The sequence below is a fragment of the Sinocyclocheilus anshuiensis genome, unplaced genomic scaffold, assembly GCF_001515605.1.
Source record: "Sinocyclocheilus anshuiensis isolate Anshui unplaced genomic scaffold, SAMN03320099.WGS_v1.1 scaffold1301, whole genome shotgun sequence".
Classification (NCBI taxonomy): Eukaryota; Metazoa; Chordata; class Actinopteri; order Cypriniformes; family Cyprinidae; genus Sinocyclocheilus; species Sinocyclocheilus anshuiensis.
The window spans coordinates 265,679-284,994 of record NW_015551135.1 but is presented as its reverse complement, the minus strand read 5'-3'; the positions used below and the strand labels follow the sequence as shown (position 1 = coordinate 284,994).

At 38.4% G+C, this 19,316-nt stretch overlaps 3 protein-coding genes across 8 annotated transcripts in view; all 3 read right to left on the bottom strand.

The window, feature by feature from the left end:
* Positions 1–929: 929 nt before the first annotated feature.
* amer1 (APC membrane recruitment protein 1) lies at positions 930–6,647 on the bottom strand. Of its 3 annotated transcripts, none has more exons than XM_016453406.1 (2): positions 6,470–6,647; positions 930–5,333 (listed from the first exon to the last, which is right to left on the bottom strand). In XM_016453406.1, exon 2 carries the CDS (start codon positions 5,226–5,228, stop codon positions 2,355–2,357), a length of 2,874 nt encoding a protein of 957 aa, XP_016308892.1. In that variant the 5' UTR covers positions 5,229–5,333; positions 6,470–6,647; the 3' UTR covers positions 930–2,354. The 3 variants fall into 3 exon arrangements, with proteins under 3 accessions (XP_016308892.1, XP_016308893.1, XP_016308894.1); XM_016453407.1 differs by having other exon boundaries at positions 6,501–6,647; XM_016453408.1 differs by having other exon boundaries at positions 6,466–6,484.
* Positions 6,648–8,455: 1,808 nt separating this feature from the next.
* On the bottom strand, positions 8,456–11,623 carry asb12a (ankyrin repeat and SOCS box-containing 12a). Of its 3 annotated transcripts, none has more exons than XM_016453410.1 (4): positions 11,549–11,623; positions 10,659–10,857; positions 9,995–10,567; positions 8,456–9,592 (listed from the first exon to the last, which is right to left on the bottom strand). In XM_016453410.1, the coding sequence occupies exons 2-4, from the start codon at positions 10,846–10,848 to the stop codon at positions 9,438–9,440; spliced, it is 918 nt and encodes a 305-aa protein (XP_016308896.1). In that variant the 5' UTR covers positions 10,849–10,857; positions 11,549–11,623; the 3' UTR covers positions 8,456–9,437. The 3 variants fall into 3 exon arrangements, with proteins under 3 accessions (XP_016308896.1, XP_016308898.1, XP_016308897.1); XM_016453412.1 differs by lacking the exon at positions 11,549–11,623 and adding an exon at positions 11,366–11,520; XM_016453411.1 differs by lacking the exon at positions 11,549–11,623 and adding an exon at positions 10,938–11,334.
* Positions 11,624–11,802: 179 nt separating this feature from the next.
* The window catches only part of LOC107663233 (myotubularin-related protein 8-like), a 10,601-nt gene continuing 3,087 nt past the window's right edge, over positions 11,803–19,316 (bottom strand). Inside the window, exons 4-14 of one of the 2 annotated variants that reach the window (XM_016453417.1) lie at positions 18,514–18,671; positions 17,216–17,344; positions 16,564–16,698; positions 15,991–16,123; positions 15,736–15,845; positions 15,521–15,646; positions 14,931–14,980; positions 13,830–14,030; positions 13,506–13,634; positions 13,186–13,312; positions 11,803–13,097 (exon numbers count right to left, since the gene is read on the bottom strand). In XM_016453417.1, coding sequence (XP_016308903.1) covers positions 12,804–13,097; positions 13,186–13,312; positions 13,506–13,634; positions 13,830–14,030; positions 14,931–14,980; positions 15,521–15,646; positions 15,736–15,845; positions 15,991–16,123; positions 16,564–16,698; positions 17,216–17,344; positions 18,514–18,671 — 1,592 coding nt within the window. In that variant the 3' untranslated portion in view covers positions 11,803–12,803. The remainder of the gene's footprint in view (positions 13,098–13,185; positions 13,313–13,505; positions 13,635–13,829; positions 14,031–14,930; positions 14,981–15,520; positions 15,647–15,735; positions 15,846–15,990; positions 16,124–16,563; positions 16,699–17,215; positions 17,345–18,513; positions 18,672–19,316) is intronic. The other variant, XM_016453418.1, reaches the window with a different exon arrangement.

Here is a 19,316-nt window from a genome sequence, read left to right as displayed (position 1 = left end):
CATGAACAATGGGTACTGATCCATCCTTGAGTTTTAACTTTTTAACAAAACCTGCCTTGAATTGTCCCTCACTCAGAAAGCAGTCTGGAGTAAAATGATTTGCGCAGCCAGACATAAACGGATTTAGTGAAAGTGAATTGAATTGACGTGGCTAAATATGGTGTCCCATACTCAGAATTTGTGCTCTGCATTTAACCCATCCAAGTGTACACAGCAGTGAACACACACACCGTAAACACACACCAACAAAGTTGGGGGTTTGGTGCCTTGCTCAAGGGTCTCACCTCCATCGTGGTATTGAAGGTGGAAGAGAGTGCTGGTATTCACTCCAAAATCAAAATGGCTTTATAATTGACTGTTTAGGTTTTTGGGGGATTATTGTAAGGTGGTTGTGTCCACACACTGCAAAGACACATTTATACCCAAATTAAGATATTTTGCATCCAATGTCTCCTTTAAAATTCAAATATTATAATCTTAATTAAAGTGATGAAGGATTTCGAAAGCCTGACAGTTATGAGTGAAACATTAGAAATTTAGAAAAGTCATCAAATGTAATCAGTTACATTACTTTAATAAAGTAATTGAAAAGTTACACTACTTATTACATTTTAAGTAGGGTAACTTGTAATCTGTAACCTATTACATTTCCAAAGTAACCTTCCCAACACTGACAGTGAGTATAGGAAAAAGATAACATCCTAAGTCATTAGGGTCCCAAATACCAGAAGCGCTTCAATAAAGCATAGAATTTAATAATAATTTAAAAAAAAACATGCTCAAAGGACTCAAAAAGTTTTGTGGCTTTACCGACACTGCATACAAGGCCAAATAATGACCTAAGGCTGCAGCACTAATCACAAATCAACTGCGATAGCAAACTACAGCACTTCTGATGGTACTAAAAAAACATTCAAGAAGTTGCAGTATTGATGTCCCAAGGGTTTATTTCCAGTCAGTGTTGATTGCTGTGTGGAAAAAGATTGTGTCAGGGGTCCGATGTGATTGATATGTGTTTAAACCTTTTGAAAATGGCAACATTGAGGCTAATGAATGTCAAGTTTTACTGAGATGTTCTAACTTTCTTTGTCTGTGTATGTACATCCTTGTGTATTAAAATAAAAAAAGAGGAAAAAATGCTTTTGGTTTTCTGATTTCACAAAAAAATGGGGTATGCACAATCATTTTCAGTCACACAAATGTACCAAATGCAAGAAAAAAAAAGAACAAAGCATTAATTATAGAACAGCACTAGATTCATCTGCAGGGAAACACAACGGATGATTCATTCTTAAGAGCTGAATACAAGCACTGGTTATAAAAATGGTAAGTGCATTAAGCTGACTTTGGCATTCTGATGACGGTAGATGATCGTGACTGTAGTACAACAGCACAGAACCATCACATAACGTCATTAAAGGCTTTACTGACATTCTGTCTCAAATGACTCAAGATAGTACCCTTTGATTATCAACTACATAGATCATATTTACTGAAGACTTTAGGCCAGATCTGAGTTGAATATATGCAGAGAATATTCAAATATTCAGATATCCATTCAGTTAATACAGTGCATTATGTAATCCCAAACAATCACATACTGTTTAGCAGCAAAAAAAAAGGAAATAAACCAGATTCTACACAGACTACACTCACATCCTGAAGTCTTCAGTAAATAATGTACAGAAATGTATCAGGGATGTTGGCCAAAATGCCACTGATTTAACAGGCATTTTTCCTATGAATGTAGTGTGTGCTATGCCAAAAACGACCATATAAAACAAATGTGACTAGCTAAACAAAACGTTTAAGACGTTCCAAGATGTAAACATTAAAACCTTGAAACATACAGCATATTTTCAAATTAAAAAAAGTGTTGTATTAAAAAAAGTATTTGTTCAAATTTTGATACTTGAACAAGATGATATTGGTTTCAATGAGCTAATGAAGGTTTCCATTCTTATGCTAAAATAAGTAATTTATAGCATTGCTGTCTTTTTGCAAATATAATTAAAACATATTCAAAACATCCAAACAAAATGAATCAATTTCAATGGCATTACCAGGCTACATAAATGCAAAGCATTTTGGCATCTATATATAGACAGCACCTGCTGAGTAATGCTGTAACAAATACAGGTACAAATACACATCCTCTTAAACTCACAGAAACTAAAACATAGCTCAAAAACTACACAGTACATCACAAAAGAATACAATAGCTTATCCGGCAGTAACAGCAACTACAGTGTGTGTGTGAGTGTGATACAATTCAAGAGTGTCAGTAAATATCCAGAATCATCTTTGTTGACGAGACTTGTCATTATTGTTTTATTTTGAGTGGAAGAGATTGTTTATAATTTGGGTGGGGCAGGGGTGAAGCCACCTTCAAGTTGCCCCTTCCGGTTCTTTATGGGAATTTCTCGATGGTCTGACAATTGCTCAGAGCGAACATGGGGCATACCCTGAGTGACCCCGACTGGTCGATTCTTCCACTGCATGCCTGTAGGGGGGTAACTGCAGGGATAAAGCGCATCGCCTCCCCCGAACAAAATCTCCCCATCACCATCGGCTCTAGTGGCACCAGGGAGGTTACGCTCATGGCAGTTGTTCTTTAGGGGGAGATGTGAAGGTCTTACAGTTGCTTGGCCCACATGTGGCAACTTCGGTTCTTGCTGAGAAGAGATGGAGGAGTCAAAACCCCGCCCACAGCCCCACCTCCAACTATCAACATTAACCCTGCAGGGTTGTTGCGGTAATACCATATCAATACAATCAGCAGTCCTACGCTGTGAAAACGTAGCCCCCTTTAAGTCACAGTTGGTAACAGTCGTGTAAAGATCACTTGTCTGAAACTCCAGACTGTCCGTGTCAAGAGAGCGACTGCGACGATTTAGTGCTAATGGGGAAGGGACAGGTGGACAAGGTCGACCCAAACTGAGGTGTCGAGGAAGGCTTGCGATGCCCCAAGCATTACTTAACAACAGACTTTGTTCATAGGCATCGAAAGAACGCTGGTCACACTCAGCAAAGGCGTCTTGCTGAAGGTAACATCCATCATCCTCGAAGGGTTCGTAAGGAGATGCCAACTCTTCCTCCTCCTCAACAAGCTCAGTCTGCTGCTCACATTCACCCTCATTCTCCATGTCAACCACATCAAATGTGACAATGGCGGGCAGGGTGCTCAGACTTGGTCCAAAAGGAGAACTCGACTCTGAGCCATCAAGACTCTCAGTTGAGTTGCGGTGAAGCCGGGTGTTCTTTGTGAAATCCACAAGCGCTTGGGAGAAACAGACCATCAGCTCTTCTTGGGATTGGCTGCAGCCTCTGGTGGGTAGTAATGGGCTCTGATCCTCAGATTGAGGCTGCTCTCTGGTTGTCTCAGTGACATGTGGACTAAAACCTGAATCGGCACGGGGTGCAAACAATGGAGTCTCCTGCATTTTACCCCTGCTGAGAGGGACCGGCTCTTTTACAGCTTGGGATCTTGATGGTAATTGGGGATAGCACTGATTGATAACTTCTTCCAAAACCATCTTACCGTTGCCTGCGGAAAGGCTCGAGTCATCGTAGAAGCAGTCAGCATGGAACAGAAGCTGATCTTTGGATGGGCTTCTGAGATTCTGGAGCTCACAGCACAGAAGGGCATGCTGGATCTTGTTCAGACGCTCCTCCTCCGTCTCCATGGTTCCTGTCTCTAGGTCAGAGGATGCCAGGGCATACAGAGCGTTTGTTGGACCCTTATCACCCTGCAGGGCTGCACCAACAAATGAGTGGGCATCCTTGGGAGGAAGAGCAGGGCTGAGCAGGCGATCGTCAGGCTCAAAAAGTTCATAAAGGGCATCACCACTGTAGCTATCCCGTGGAAGCCTTTCCTGGTGTGGACGTTCTCTGCTCTCCTCCTCCATACCTGGCGTGGTGGAGTCATAGTATCCCTCATCGCTGTTGGGTACCGATTCCTGCCGATCACTCTGTGGGCTTAATAGATCAACAGGAGTGAGGGCTGTTTCTGTGATTCCCAGTGGGCTGCTGTCAGAAGTAACATGGATGGAGCTGATTTGCTGATCGGGAGTGAGTGAAGGGCTATCTGAGCCCCTGTCTGAAGGTACATAGCAGACTTCATTACTAGTTTCACACTCCCATAAGCTCTGCAAGTAATCCGCATCTATCTCATCGGGAGTTGCCATCTCTTCCCCTCCACCTTGATATGTGACAAAACACGAGCTCCGTTTTCCTGCATTTCGGCTGCCTCTCTCGGCAGACACTGAGCTCTCAGCGACACTGACATCATCCTGGTCTGCAATGATGTCTCCGCAACCTGTCAGGGAATCAAAACTTTTCAATGATGAAACATCACCAAAGATTAAGTTTTCAGAGGAGCAGGATGCAGCAGGAGGCTCCCCATCGGGAATGTCCACATTCTGCTCAGCCAAGCGATCCAGTTCTGACTCGGCACACAAGGGCTGATGATATGTCGTCAGTCCTTCCCGTCTCTCATTTTGCATCTCCTCCCACTTATTCTCCTCATCTTTTGCTCTCTTCCTCTTATCCACCTCCACTCTGCTTCTCCTTTTCTCAGGCACTAGCGTTACATCTTTCTTACATTCAGTGGCAGCCAATGGCAGTTCATACTCACTGCCTGTGGTTTGATTAGGCACATCTGGCACCAACTCTTCCCCCTGACTGTCGCCATGGTTATCGCTACGGTCACTGACGCTCGACAGGGCACTGGGCACTATTTCTGCATGGAAGCTTGAAGACATTTCGAGTGCCTCCCGCTTTTCTAGTTCAGCATTTTTGTTTTTCCTGTGTCTCCGAATGCTGCTGAAAAGACCCCGAAGACCTCTGCGCTGTCGGGGTAGAGACTGAGACTTCCCATGATCCTCCTGTGATTTCTGAGGGTCACTGGAGGTGCAAAACTCAAAGTCCACTGAGGCCACTTCACTGCTACCTCTGCCCAAATCTTCCCAGCATGCTCGGCTCACCCCATCATATGTCTGGCTCTTGGTAACACCTGTTTTTGACGAACCCTTTCTTTGACTTCTGCCTCGGCCACCGAAAAAGCTGGGCAGAACACAGATGCTCTTCCGACCTCCAAAAAACTTGAAAGCCGTCTTCCTTATTTTCACAGAAGGGGGTGACTGAGGTTGAGGGGTGTCATGGGAAACAGAGTCTGACTGTGGACCCCCTATTGCACCACCAACCTCACTTCCTGTGGTGGTCTCCATAGTGACACAGATGACTGTGACTAATGGAGCATGTCTGTTGTAAATACTCCACCCTGAGAGCCAGGCTGGAAGTTATGGGGACTGTGTTTATAAGACATGTTATACCTGTGAAAGTAACAGAAATTAAGACACATCATTAGAAACAGTCAAAATAAGAAAAAATAGAACTAAGACACATATTTATTAAGAAACATTTGCAAAAACAATTTACTCAAACACTGAAAGTTGTGAGATGCCCATTTGCACAGCTCCATGATAATGCCAGATATGACCTTGCAAACAAGGTTTAAGGACTGAATAAACTTTTGGGTTTTTTTCTGAAAAAAAAATGTGAACATTAAGATTTTGTTTACAACACAACATAACACAAGGAACACTCCTGCCACCATCTCACTTTGAGATTGTCCTAGGTGCTAAACTAACACTCTGACTTCTGAGCTGTGGAGTTACAGCAAACATACCTCATTGAGGTTTAATATACTTAACACCAAATTCCTTCATACATGTCACTGACAAACCACTCTATATACAGGCGAGGAAAAGAGCACAGAAACTGAATACAATGTGCACAGTTTTATACTGCGTTTTCCCGCCATAAAACAATTATGAAAACAGTTACCATGCCTTAATGTACTCAATGAGTTTATTCAAGTATATACTGAAATTTATCACTACTGTCTTACTGCATAAAGCATATTAGAATGTCCCAACTCATTTAAGTCAGCTCCATAAAAAAGCAAGTAAAACCTTTCAAAAATCAAAATATACTACATTTGGTAAATATATAACTATTTAAGGGGTCTATTACGAATATATTAATAAGATTCCTTGGGCTCCTTTAGACCATGGCAATTTTGACCAAGGCAAATTTGACAAGTGAGAAAGCACAAAGCCCTATTCTGACTAGGTAACCACCATATAAATTCATTCAATATAATAAATTCACCATATAAGGTTTTTTTTCCCCATTAAATGAATCAAACCAATAATAAATCCATGTTTTATTTTTTATGTTTTCCACATAATTATTTACTTATGTGTTACTTTACCATGTCTTGTGCATTACTTGCACTGTTGTTTCCCCAGTGGTTACAGCTATCATCACCAAGAACAAAATGTACTATCATGCAGTTTGTCACTGGGCTATGGAATGAGTACATTTCGTTTGCTCATTTAGGTGGAAATAATTGGATTAAAATTTAAGATTTTTCTTAACCACAGAAGTAGACAGGCTAACCTACAACAAAACCGATGACAGTGAAGTGTTGCAACCTGAATGAGTCCTGCAATGCAACACACAATGTGACTGAAGTTCCGCTGGATTAATCCTTAAAAGCTGACTGAAGTAATCGGGCCTGAACTCTCACTGTATGTACATCATAAACAAAAGAGAAACACAATACTGATATAGCGTCCAGTACAAAGAACTACACCCCATGGGCCAATTGTTGCAGTGAAACTGTTATTAGTATCGAAAAGAACTTCTATTAAAAGACTGCACACAGAGTCCCCAGCTGCACACCATCACTGCGATTAAACGCGCAACTGACGCGCGCTAGCCCAGACGCTAACCAGCTCGCGACCGCTTCACTGATATACGCGTAACTTGCATTCACAAACAGCTGTTTCTGCGTGAACACTCACGTACGTTCACAGTCAATGAGCGAATAATACACAGAAATAGATACATTAGCGATACTCGCCTTATTTTTCCATCTTTTCCGCCCGAGCGTGCAGTGATGTGCTCTGTCCTCGCGTAACGCTGCAGGGGCTTCTTCTTCTTCTTTTGTGTTTAATGGCGGTTGGCAAACCAGCTTAAGGTGCATTTCCGCCACCTACTGGGATGGAGTGTGAGGCCTCGATGAACGAACATATTAAATACTACTAATATAAAAAAAAAAAAAATTATTCTAATCAAATCTGTATCTCTCAGATATTTTAGAAGAAAACCATACACCCTTAGATGCTTCTGTGCATTCTGAAATATATTCATAACTGAAATGTCATTGATTTCCATATCTCTTAGTTTTTCAACAAGTTGCTTTCTTTGTCTATTATATGCCTCACAATGTAAGAGCACATGTTCAACTGTTTCTGTTATTCCACAGTAACTGCAGCTATCCGCCTCACTTTTTTCCTATTATATGCAATGAATAATTAAGGTTAGAGTGTTCTATACAGATCCTGCTCGAACCAACACATTAGGATTCTCTTTCAAAATGTGTTCCCTCTGTACTTTCATACTTTCCGATATATTATTATTATTACTATGAACCTTAACGAATGCTTCTACGAATTCCTCTGCCTTTTCTTCATTAGTCATTATATATCTACCCTCTTTTATGAAAACTGGAATACTTTTATACATCTGTTTCCCACCCATCTTCCTAACCACACGCTGCAGGGGCTCGCGGCTGTGATTCACTTTGTTCATTGAGCGCTGGAGCGGCTGGAGGCGTTTCCGTGCTACGTGCATTTTGGGAAGTGTAGTACCATGGTATTCAATGTACTGTCTTGGCATGCACTATAAAAAGCAGTCAAAGGAAAAAAAATAAATAAAAAATAATAAAAAAACAAAAAGAGGTAATGTGTAAAGGTAATAAAAGACATAATAACAATAGGCTATACAATAAAATTATATAAACAATTAACACGTAATTTACTAATTAACAGTAATTAACATTATAAATACCTTGAGTTTTGCTGCAACACACCTCTGGTTAAACTGTGATCGGGTAATTAATCTGCAACAGGCCTTGGGGGTCCACAGAAAATTTGAGAGGGAAAAAAAATCTGATTTTACTAAACGTGTTTTAGGGTATGTCAAATTTAATGTGTTAGGTTACTCTTTGCCACCAAAATAAAATTGTATTTGAACTATATTTTTTTGTGAAAAGTACAATGACAATATAAAAGCCTTTTTTTTTTCATTTTGCTGCCTTTTTATTTTAGAAAGGCATGGGGGTCCTTGGAATCAAAAAGTTTGTGTTGTTGCAGTGTTCTTATTGAAAAATATTTTTGCTCATTGAAATAAATTACATGAAAAACATACCAAAACTGAAATAAGAATGAAGCAAAATAGAAATGTTTAAAAAATAATGGCAAAAGCACAAAACATAACTACTAGAAGTAAACTAATTAAAATGAAAACTGAAAATATACAAATGCGAATTCAAAATATTGAATACTATAACAGCATATAAATAATAATAATAAATTGACACCGGTCTAGTCTGTATTTGGTATGTTTTTGTGTATCTCAGCTCCTTTCAGCTAAATGTTAGCACTTTGAGTTTTCCACATCAGTGCAATAGCATTATTTTATGAAGTGGAAAAAAAAACTATATGGAAACTGGCACCTCAAATTACCCCATAAATGTAAATATAGATGAAACAACACTGATAAACATTCTGATGTTCAGCAGTTCAATTTTATGAACAATTAACAAGCCCGATGTCATCCATACTATAATTATATTTTCAAAATACACCTGCATATGTACTGTATATCCCATTTAGCACAGACTGTTGTACTTTTTAATGCTCAAGCAAGATACTTCAATACCTATGCTATAAATCCTTCTGAGGACTTGCTCTGGAACTGATGTCTTTAACCTCACAGGAACAGAATGATCTCCATTACATGCTACCTGCACAATGGAGGTTACATGACATCTGTTGGAAGTGTCCATCTGCTCTAAACAAGGGATTCATTTATACAAGTACATCACAGTGGATTTTATACATCATATTAAGATTAATAAGCCAGTTACCAACATTTTTACATCCTTCATCAAGCTGCTACTGATAAACAAAACACTAATGATTCTGTAAATATCATTGCTGAATTTAGTATGAGAAATGAAAACTTCCACATGATCTTGAAAAGGCAGAACAGACTGTACGACAATGCATAGTTCAAAAGAATTTACAACAACACTTCTGGTAATATTACACAGTCTAATTTGAAGGACATTAAAGCAAATTCATTTATGAGGATGTTTAACACACTCCATACATGTAAACCAGGGTTGTTAGCAGTGTATCGGTCCGTCTGTGAGATTGCATACGAGCGAGTCCACGTCATTAGTCCAGATCTTCTGTCTGTTTCGACTCCCTCTGATGTCTATATGGTCTACCAGTCCAGTCCGTGTGTGAGTGATTGAGTCTGTCCTTTAGTAAAGGCACAGTGGATTGTACTCTGTTTTGTCAGTAAACCAATACACTGTTCATAGGGTTGTGTTTGAGATAGTCGATGAGCCTGGGTGGAATCTCCAGAGAGTCCAATGACTGAATCTTGTTCACCTGTATCAGGTGTCTACGAATGGCCAATCTACACTGAGATGCAAGAGTCTTCGGACACCCTGTAAACAAAAAAAGAGAGAATTAAAAAAACAAAAAAGATCACATGATAATCAGTGTTATTTTATTATTATTTATATACTAATAGTATTTGTTCATTTTGAATTAATTTAAAATTAACCTTAATTTTTTATTTAATTTTAGTTGAAGTAATTTTATGTGCTTTTGTCATTTTTATACGTTTTTCTTCTTTTTTATATATATTTTATTTAGCTTTAATTTATTTTAATTTCAGTAATTTTAGTACTTCAACTTAAATGTATTTATTTCAGTTAGTTGCCAAGGCAAAATGTATAATTTTTGTTTAAGTTTAACAAACTATTTTTTTTTTAATTCCATACAAAACCAATGGCAATTAAAAAAAAAAAAAAACAATGCTACAATACTGCTTAAACTTCTCTCACCTCGCTCTTTCAGCAACAGCTCAAGAGCTTCGTTCTGTTTGGTGCTCTTTTCTATAATGAGGGTCGGCAGGTAGACGTTTGCCCCAAAGTCAATGAGCAGTTGAATGTATTCGACTCCACAGCCGTGTCTCAAACACAATTCCAGGACTGTCTTCTGCTGCGTGGCCCTGCCGATCACTTTCTCTTCCAGACTGTTATAGTTCGGCTCTGCCCCATATAACAGCAACATTTTGAAGCAATCCAGGTGCCCATATATGGCTGACAGGTAAAGCGGCCCGCTGCACACAGCAACCCCTGAGGCCCACAGCGTCACCTTTGACCTGGCATTGACCTCCGCCCCGTGCTGAAGCAGCTGGCGGAGGATCTCCGGGTCGCCCTCTCGGGCGGCAGTGAGCACGGGCGAGCTGTTGTTCAGGTGACTTCCATTCGGATTAGCTCCGGCACGGAGAAGCGCGAGCACACAGCTCAGGTAACGCCCACACACAGCAGTGAAAAGAGGGGTCTGGGCTTTAACATCAAGTCTGTCTACCTCTGCCCCATGGGCCAGGAGCAACTGCAGGCACCTCAGGTGACCTACAGGGCAAATAATTGCTGCGTTGTGGTCGTGGTGGACAACAAACTCAGATGTGACATCAGAGAGTGCATGGAAGGGTGACACACGTACCTTTTGATGCAGCCATACGTAACGGGGTACCTGGGATCCCCCAACCGCTCTGCTGATTAATGCACTTCCTGTAACGTTCTTGTGAAAGTAGCTCGGCCAGCAGGAAATGGTCATTGTCAGCCACAGCTCGGTTCAGTTCCAGACTCTCAGCAGCTGATTCATCCTCCTCCACCGGCCGCAGCTGGAGCATAGAGGAGAACTGCAGAGAAAAAAGTTTATGCACAGATGAGTGCCTCTGTATGACTGTTGAAAATAACAGCAAAATAGTGAGCTGCCTACCTAGACAATGCCCAAAAATGCTGTCTAGGTACAGTTCACTAGGGTTTGAGCCTTGAGTATTCAGGATGAATTGCCTTCACTTACGTTACGTTAAGTGTTGCACGCAGTTCAGTTTTGCATAACAACAAACCCTTATATTGGGATATTATTGTTATTTATGAGTAGATTGTGATTATATTATAGTAATATCTTGACAGCGTTTAAGCAAGGTTTTAAAAAATCGGAACGCTTTGTCATGAACCTCATTTATTATCTGCATTAGCTTTAACGACGACGAAGTTACTAGCAAGCATCCACGGTCAGTTAGCCGGCTAGCAAACGAGATTAACCTCATAAATACAAGCAGATCTAGATTTTTAAATGCTTTTATATGCGAATAAACTCAGCTGAGAGTAATACTGATCCCATTCGGGAGGAAATGTACTCACCGGCTCTTGGAGCTCGGTGGATTTAACTCCAGTAACGTTATCTGAAAACAACGCAGAGTTTGACTCGCTCTTTCTGACCTGCTGTCAAACAAACACGCATTTTTAAGGTATAAACTACTACACATATACAACATAAGCATATAGTAGATATTTTAAGTGTGTTTCCGCCTCAAGGCCACTCACCGAGCTAATAAGCCAAATAATACTGACGAGCAGTAAACAGCGGAAACTGTTCGGTGGGCGGCCAGAGGGGGCGCTGTGCGCGCACACACCGCCACTGGATTCAGTCATACCTGTTTTATATGAGTGTGCTTAGTGTAGTCCACAAACATTATGCAAATTATATAATCGCATAACATAACGCACTTTTTTTTTTTTTACTAAAATCTATATTTATTTAAAGAAAACAAATTCGAATTTAATATATGGTACAAAAGCGGTACAAAACAGTGCAATGATCAAAATAAGCGTGTATAAAATGAGCTGACATGATTATCACACAGAGCAAAACTCTTCTCAGGTTTAAAAGCAATAGATGTATTGTAACCACATTCTGTCATTTTCAGTGGTATCCCTCTCATTGCTTATTTCAAAATTCCCTTTTGACTATTGCTGTACATTTAATCAATAGAAAATATTTTTTCTAATTCAATCTAAAAAGATTGAAAGAACATAAGCAATATTCCTCAAATATTTTTATGTGCATCAAATTATTTGTTTGGCATTAGAGCTTGGCTCAAACAATGTGACATCCTATTGCAATCAATAAGCAGCATTTCAGCAGTGTTGCTTTTCATGCGAAATGAACCGCATTTGCAATAAAGAACACCACAAAAATAATACTAAGCCCTTTGTGCAAAAAAACACTGATAATCAATTTGATCCATTTTTTAACAATGTGTTCCCTTTATCAACCTGAATTTCACATCAGCTGCTTATGTGACTGAATAAATCAGTATCAGAGTCTGGTTTTCAAATGTACTACACATATTATATGGAAAGTATTACTAAAACAAAGACATTAAAAAAACAGTCTACTGTACAATGAAATGAGGCCAAATTTGATCAGAGCGGCATTTAAACAAAATGTAGATGATTCTGACTGCCTTCGATCAAAGCATATAGCTTCAATCCTCATGGTCTGTAGGCCAACAAGCACACTGAAGTCCACAAAAACAAACAGAACATTTCAGGACTGTTCAGAACAGATATAACAGGGCACAAGCATCCACCCAGTGCTCGAAAAATCTAATAAACAACGGTATTAAAAAAAATCACAAACTTGTGGCAGAACGCTGCAATTTGAATGTTTTTTTGTTTTTTTTTTGCATTACAGTAGCTTCAGTTGTGGAAACAGTACTGTATGCATCTTTTCAAAAATCCGGACATTTGTTCTTTGGGGTCTCAGTCAAAATGTCTGTTCTGTTACTATGGAGACTCAAGACGATTCTTGTACCTCCTCTTTGGAATGTTCGGTTTCCACAGAAACAGGTTTGTCTTTAGAGGAGGTCAGATCGTGTTTGGTGGCTGCTGGCTCCGCCCCTTCTTTCTCATTGCACTTTTCAGCTCTTGGACCCGCCTCCTCTGCGCCTCCATTAATCAAAGGAGCGCAACTTCCATTTGATTGGTCAACAGGAGCGGTGGGAGTCTCCTGACGTGGACTGTCCTGTTCCGCAGGTGTGTTGATTGGTCCAGATGGATCAGGGAGAACTCCATCTGCAACAGCCAGCTGCTGTAAATGGATGAGATGGAGACAGCGTCATGTCAGTCAAATACCTCTCCACCCTGACAAAATCTACCACTCCCACAACCCCTCTTACTCTCTGTAATTCAGTCATGGTTCTCTCTCCTTCTACCTGCTTCTGTGTGAGGGACAGCAGCTGGTCTAGAACAGACTGTTTTGGGTGCATGCCTCTGTCATAGTAATTATACATCCCACACCAGAACCTGGGAAACACACACAAATACAAATTTGGTGCAAAACTATTTAGTAAACACCAGACAAATCAAATTACTTTAGACACAAATCACATTCATTTGATCTCACAAAAGAATTTTAAAAGATTATTACACCACAGTGTCATCTTTTAATTTTAATCTGCAGCGGCACAGCCTCATATGTTTAAGAGTGTATCCATACTTGAAGTGCAGTGGTAAAGTGCTGGGTCTGAGAACTGTGCACTCTAATGAACGCCGGTACAAGGGGTTTCGATACAGATGCTGGTTCTTCAGAAGATGTGGCCACAATGAAAACGTCTTTTCATGCAACCTAAAATCCCACACAGAACAGTGAAGCAAAGCATTTTAAAATCATTCAAGACTTGGAATCAAGCAAACAAACAGTATGTTTGGTTTTACTTATAATAAAGAATATTTGCTTTCATTTTGAAGCATACACATTCAATGTCGAGTGTAACATTATTGTACATACATGAATGTGTTTGTATGTGCATTCTATCCTCACCTTATTTCCAGCCTCTCTTTCTGGCAGTTGCCGATGAAGTTTCCATACTGGCAGGCATAGACTTGATTGTGTATTTCTATTAGGTAACGTTCATTGAACTCAAACACACAAGGGAACTGTTCTGACAGCTGCCACACACACTCCAGGAACTGGGTGAAGACCGGAGACACTTCCTTGGGGTCGGTGTCCAGATGGCCACACCTAGAGCACACACATATATACAAATGAACATGAACAGACTTGGTAGTGATAAAAATGGCTTACGATTAAGGGATTACTACTAATAAAGTTAGCCTTTTTATAGTATACAAAAGGTAATTGTAATGTTTTAGCAATATTGTGTTAATATTTTAATATTGAAAATATTAATATTATTATTAAAACATTTATCATTAAAGGGATAGTTCACCCAAAAATGAAAATTACCCCATGAATTACTCACCCTCAAGCCATCCTAGGTGTATATGACGAATACAATGGGAGTTATATTAAAAAAAAATCTCCTAGCTCTTCCAAGCTTTATAATGGCAGTGAATGGCTGTTGAGATTTTGAAGCCCAATAAAGTTCATCCATCTATCATAAAAAGTACTCCACACAGCTCTGGGGGGTTAATAAAGGCCTTCTGAAGCAAATATCCATATTTAAAACTTCCGCTAACTGTCGTTCGCGCATTCACGAGAGAGTGGCGTTTCAGCGGATGAAATAGGATGTAGGCGTAGCGTTATCTCTCCTAGTCTCATGAGAACCAAGTTTTGTTTACAGCAAAGGAAAACCAGTCTCCTCACGTCATGGAACGCCACTCTCTCGTGATCACACATACGACAGTTAGCAGAAGCTAAAGATTACGGTTTATAAAGATTTAAATATGGATATTTCTCTTACACAAACGCATCGCTTCACTTCAGAAGGCCTTTATTTTATTTTTTTATATAACTCCTATTGTATTCTTCTGAAAGAAGAAAGTTATATACACCTAGGATTGCTTTAGGGTGAGTAAATCATGGAGTCATTTTAATTTTTGGGTGAACTATCCCTTTAATACTATTGATAAATAATATTTATATATTTGCCGTTTTTAAAAGCTGTGATAAGGTTTATACCTGTGACTGAATTTATGACCAAAAGAGATCCACTCCTTTTCTATTAAAACCTGTACATAAAAAAAAACCAAAACAACAAACTTAAATTCTATTATTTTACAATATTTTAGTAAGTCTAGGTGTCTCACATTTTAATTTACACTACTGTTCAAAAGTTTGGAGTCAGTACATTGTTCTTTAAAGAAATTAATACTTTTAGGTATTAGTCAAAAGTGACAGTGAAGACTTTTATGTTGTTACAAAATATTTTTTATATCAAATAAATGCTGTCCGTTTGAACTTTTTATTCATCAGAAAGAATCCTGAAAAGATCACGGTTTCCACAAAAATATTAAGCACCACAACTGTTTTTAACATTGATGATAATAAAAAATGTTCTTAAGCACCAAAGCACTGAAAATTCAGCTTTGCCATAACAAATTATGTTAAAACTTTTGAATGATGGTGTATATTAAGTTACACAGGAATAGTTGGTGACTTAATTTGCAAAGCCATGACCTGCCCAACAGTGTGATTACATGTGAGTGTACACTTCAAGTTCATAGGAGTCCTGTGTTGAGGGTAGAGGTTATAGGTTACTGGGTCATTACCATGAGGCCTTTAATGGTTCTGTAGTATGGGTCCAGCAGTATGCAAGACAAAGAGCACACCTGAGCCGTTCTGTCCCAACCATCAGAACAATGTACTAACACACTTGCCCTCTCTTCACAGACAGCCTAGAACGCAAACAAAATGACTGAGTATATCATTGTTAATATACATGTGTTGGTGTCTCTCTATGCAGTAATAGCATGGAGGTCAGTACCTTGGCGAGGAACATGCCTGCATCCATCACAGATTTGATGTGCCTCAGCCAGCCAGAGTTTTCCAGACCTGTCAGATAGTCACTCATGGAAGGAGACTTCATAGAGCACACTGAAAGAACAAAGGTTCAACCAACCATCATTTTATCTACTACTGATTTAAAAGGCACAATCAACACTCAACTGAGCAACTTACAAACATAAACTTAACCAGCTACTGCATATACCAGTACTAATAAGAACGTGTGTTCTCTCACCCTCCAGCAATTTTTGTAGGCTGTTTCTCATGACGTGGATGTTTTCGATTCCTTGGAATTGGAACCTGATATTGGAGTAGTTGTCCTCATTCTCATAGCCTTTACCAGCTGCGCGGTTCGCCATTGCGTTCAACTGACAAAGACAAAGACATGTACAAATGTATGCACACATAGCTCCAGAGGGTCAGGTTAAGGTTTAAGGCCTCCTAAATAACAGGGAAAGGAATGAAATGTTGTTTCCCCAGTTATACTGGTGAAACATGATATGGGCAACAATAAATAGAACAGCATATTCGATATTTGCAATAGATACAAAAATTGCACATAATGGCTCTGACAGGTACAGGGAAACACTAGAATTTAATGGTTAACTAGTCAGATTCCTTGATTGTTAGTTGACCATATAAATAGAAGAGTACTTTGTGTCAGAGGGTGAAAGATTACATTTACTTATGTGTCTCTTACATATATGCCAGGGTAGCTGAGGTTGAAAGTTTAAAATTAAACATTTACAAGTCTGATCCTGGACCTGTCCTCTTATGTATATAGAAAGGTTAAGGTTCAAGGTCACACCTTAGGCCGTGTGTCCACTACATATATATAAGGGCAGTTGGGGTTCGCTTGGCTGATGGCCTGAAGCATCTGCTCGTCTTCCACACAGCGAGAAGTCAAACCCGACAAAGGCTGACTGCAGCGACAGATCGCAGCCTACAAGAGAGTACCACAAAATGCAAAGAACAGATAATGATGTTGTTAGTGGCACAACTTCTTGCCATTCCTGTTTAAACCTACTGATGCATTTCTATGTCCCCAAACTGTAAAAACGTGATTAATAGTCTCTAGGTTTAATCTTTCTACTTTTAAATTCTACTTTTAAATTATTAATTTAATTTATTAATTTGGTTCGACTATTTTTATTCAATACTTTGCAGCATTGAATAAAATATGTATGTATTATATTACAATTAGATTTTCTCTCAACTCTGTCAGCTATCTTTGATGAATGTGATCAGTTTGTTGCAGTGTATTTCTGTTATCTGTGAAGGATACGTGCAATGTTACCTTAGAATATGGCCAAATGTTTTAAAAGGCAGTATAATTATGATATCTACTGTCTGAAACAGCCTGCGTGTCAGGAGTTTGCCTATGGTGCCTTAAAATGCTGTCTAGGTAGGGAGCTCAATTGGTTGTGGAACAGAGCTATTATGTGCATGTGCTTGTATACCTTTGTGTCTTTGTGAAAGTAAGACAGAACAGGCAATCGCCCGCGGCTCCTAAACTTTGCGCTGCCCGTTACCGTAGCAACACTGACATTTTTAGGGAGTCCTAGGACAGATGGATAAGTGCTACAGATCTGTGTGAAAGAGAGACAGAGAAAAATTGAAAGATCCATGAGACAGAACAAAATATAAAAAATTATGAATTATAATTAGAACATAATTTATAAACTCTTTAATACTACCGTTCAAAACTTTAAGATTATGTTTTCTGCATTTCTTTGATCAAAAATAACAGTAAGACTCTGATGTATTGTTGCAATTTAAAATAATTAAAGTTTTCTATTTTAATATATTTTATCATTCTAATATGCTGATTTTGTGCTTAAGAAACATTTCTTATCATTATCAATGTTGAAAACAGTTGTGCTGCTTAATATTTTTGTGGAAACATTTTTTTCGGGATTCTTTGATGAATAGGAAGTTTGAAGAACAGCATTTATTTAAAAAAAAAAACAGTAGAAATTTTGGCAAAATTATAAATGTCTTTACTGTCACTTTTAATCAAATTAATGCAGTCTTGCTGAATAAAAGTATTAATTTCTTGAAAGAAAAACATAATTTACCCCAAACTTTTGAACGGCAGTGTACCTAAACCATATTTATCATTGTGGTCAGTAGATAAAAGAGTTAGGCTGATTATTGTGAAATGGTCCTAAACAGGAAAGCATTATTAAATCACTTCACCTCATATTAGGAAGGCTAATTTTTGATCAGAATTTTTGATTATTTATCAGAAGGTGCTCCTTAATTTTTTTAAATTAGGAGGACAAGCGCTCCTGATTACAAGAAGAAAAACACTGCTCTTAAACTGGGTGTGTGACAGGTATGGCTGAGAAATGGGGTTTGGCCGAGGAAAAATTTTCAGTCAAAATATTTTTTTTTGCTTTAAACCCTGACTACTACAACAATTATTACAACTTTTGTTTAAAAGAATAATCACACAATACGCTATTTCTTCCATGTTTTAATTTTAATGGTAAACCCTTTGTTTGCCAAAAAATAAAGAGTTTACTGTGGGAGTACTACACTCAACCAACAGCAGGGAAGGCAGTTTTTGTCAGAGCCCTTGTTATTCTTAATTTTGACATTAATTTTCATTTTTACACCAGACATATATATATCAGTTCAAAATATCGGTTATCGGTCTACTTGATCTGTAATAATCGGTATCAGCATCGGCCTTGAAAAACACATATCGGTCGACCCCTAATTACTAGGTCGTCGAGTAATAGGAAGATGGTACCTCATAGTCTTTGTTGAGGTGGCTGATTTCCCAATAATCATTGGAGAGACCCATCCTGCTGAAGTCGTTTGCCACATTGATGAATTCCCAACCCTGTCTCCTGTCCTCCTCATTTTGTTGTGGATTATAGAGAAAGGCATACAGCTCCTCTTCTTTGACTGAAATTACACAAAAGCACAGTTAGAATCTAAGAGCAAACATGTGTGCAGTAGGGTCAGCCTGCAAGACATAACTGCATTTTTCAGTATGAAATAAACAGAACTGGAAGATTACTGGACTGGACACTAAATAAGAATGATTTTGAAACAAAAGTGTTGCTTGCTTATATTTTATTAAATAAAATATAAATATCAGATGAAAAGGTACTTAAAAACATAAAGAAAATTATAAATGTTCCCATGGCAACTAACTGAAATAAAATATGTTTAAGTTGAAGTACACAAATGATTAAAACTAAACCTTAAATAAAAAAATGAAATTAAAGCTATATAAAAATATTAATGAAGTAATAATAAAAAATTAATAAAAATGACAAAAGCACATAAAAATGACCAAAAAATTGGTCAATTAAAATGAAAACTGAAAATATATTTAAACGCTAATTTTAAAAAATACTATAATATTACATAAATAATACTGAATTAACACTATCATGTGCATGTGTTTTATTATGCCTTGCATACATAAATGCATACATTTGATTTTCTGTTGGTTATCTACTCAAAACAAAAAATAATTCTCATTAAGTTCTAAACATGTAGCTCATTTGAATGCAACAAACCATAGGTATATATATATATATA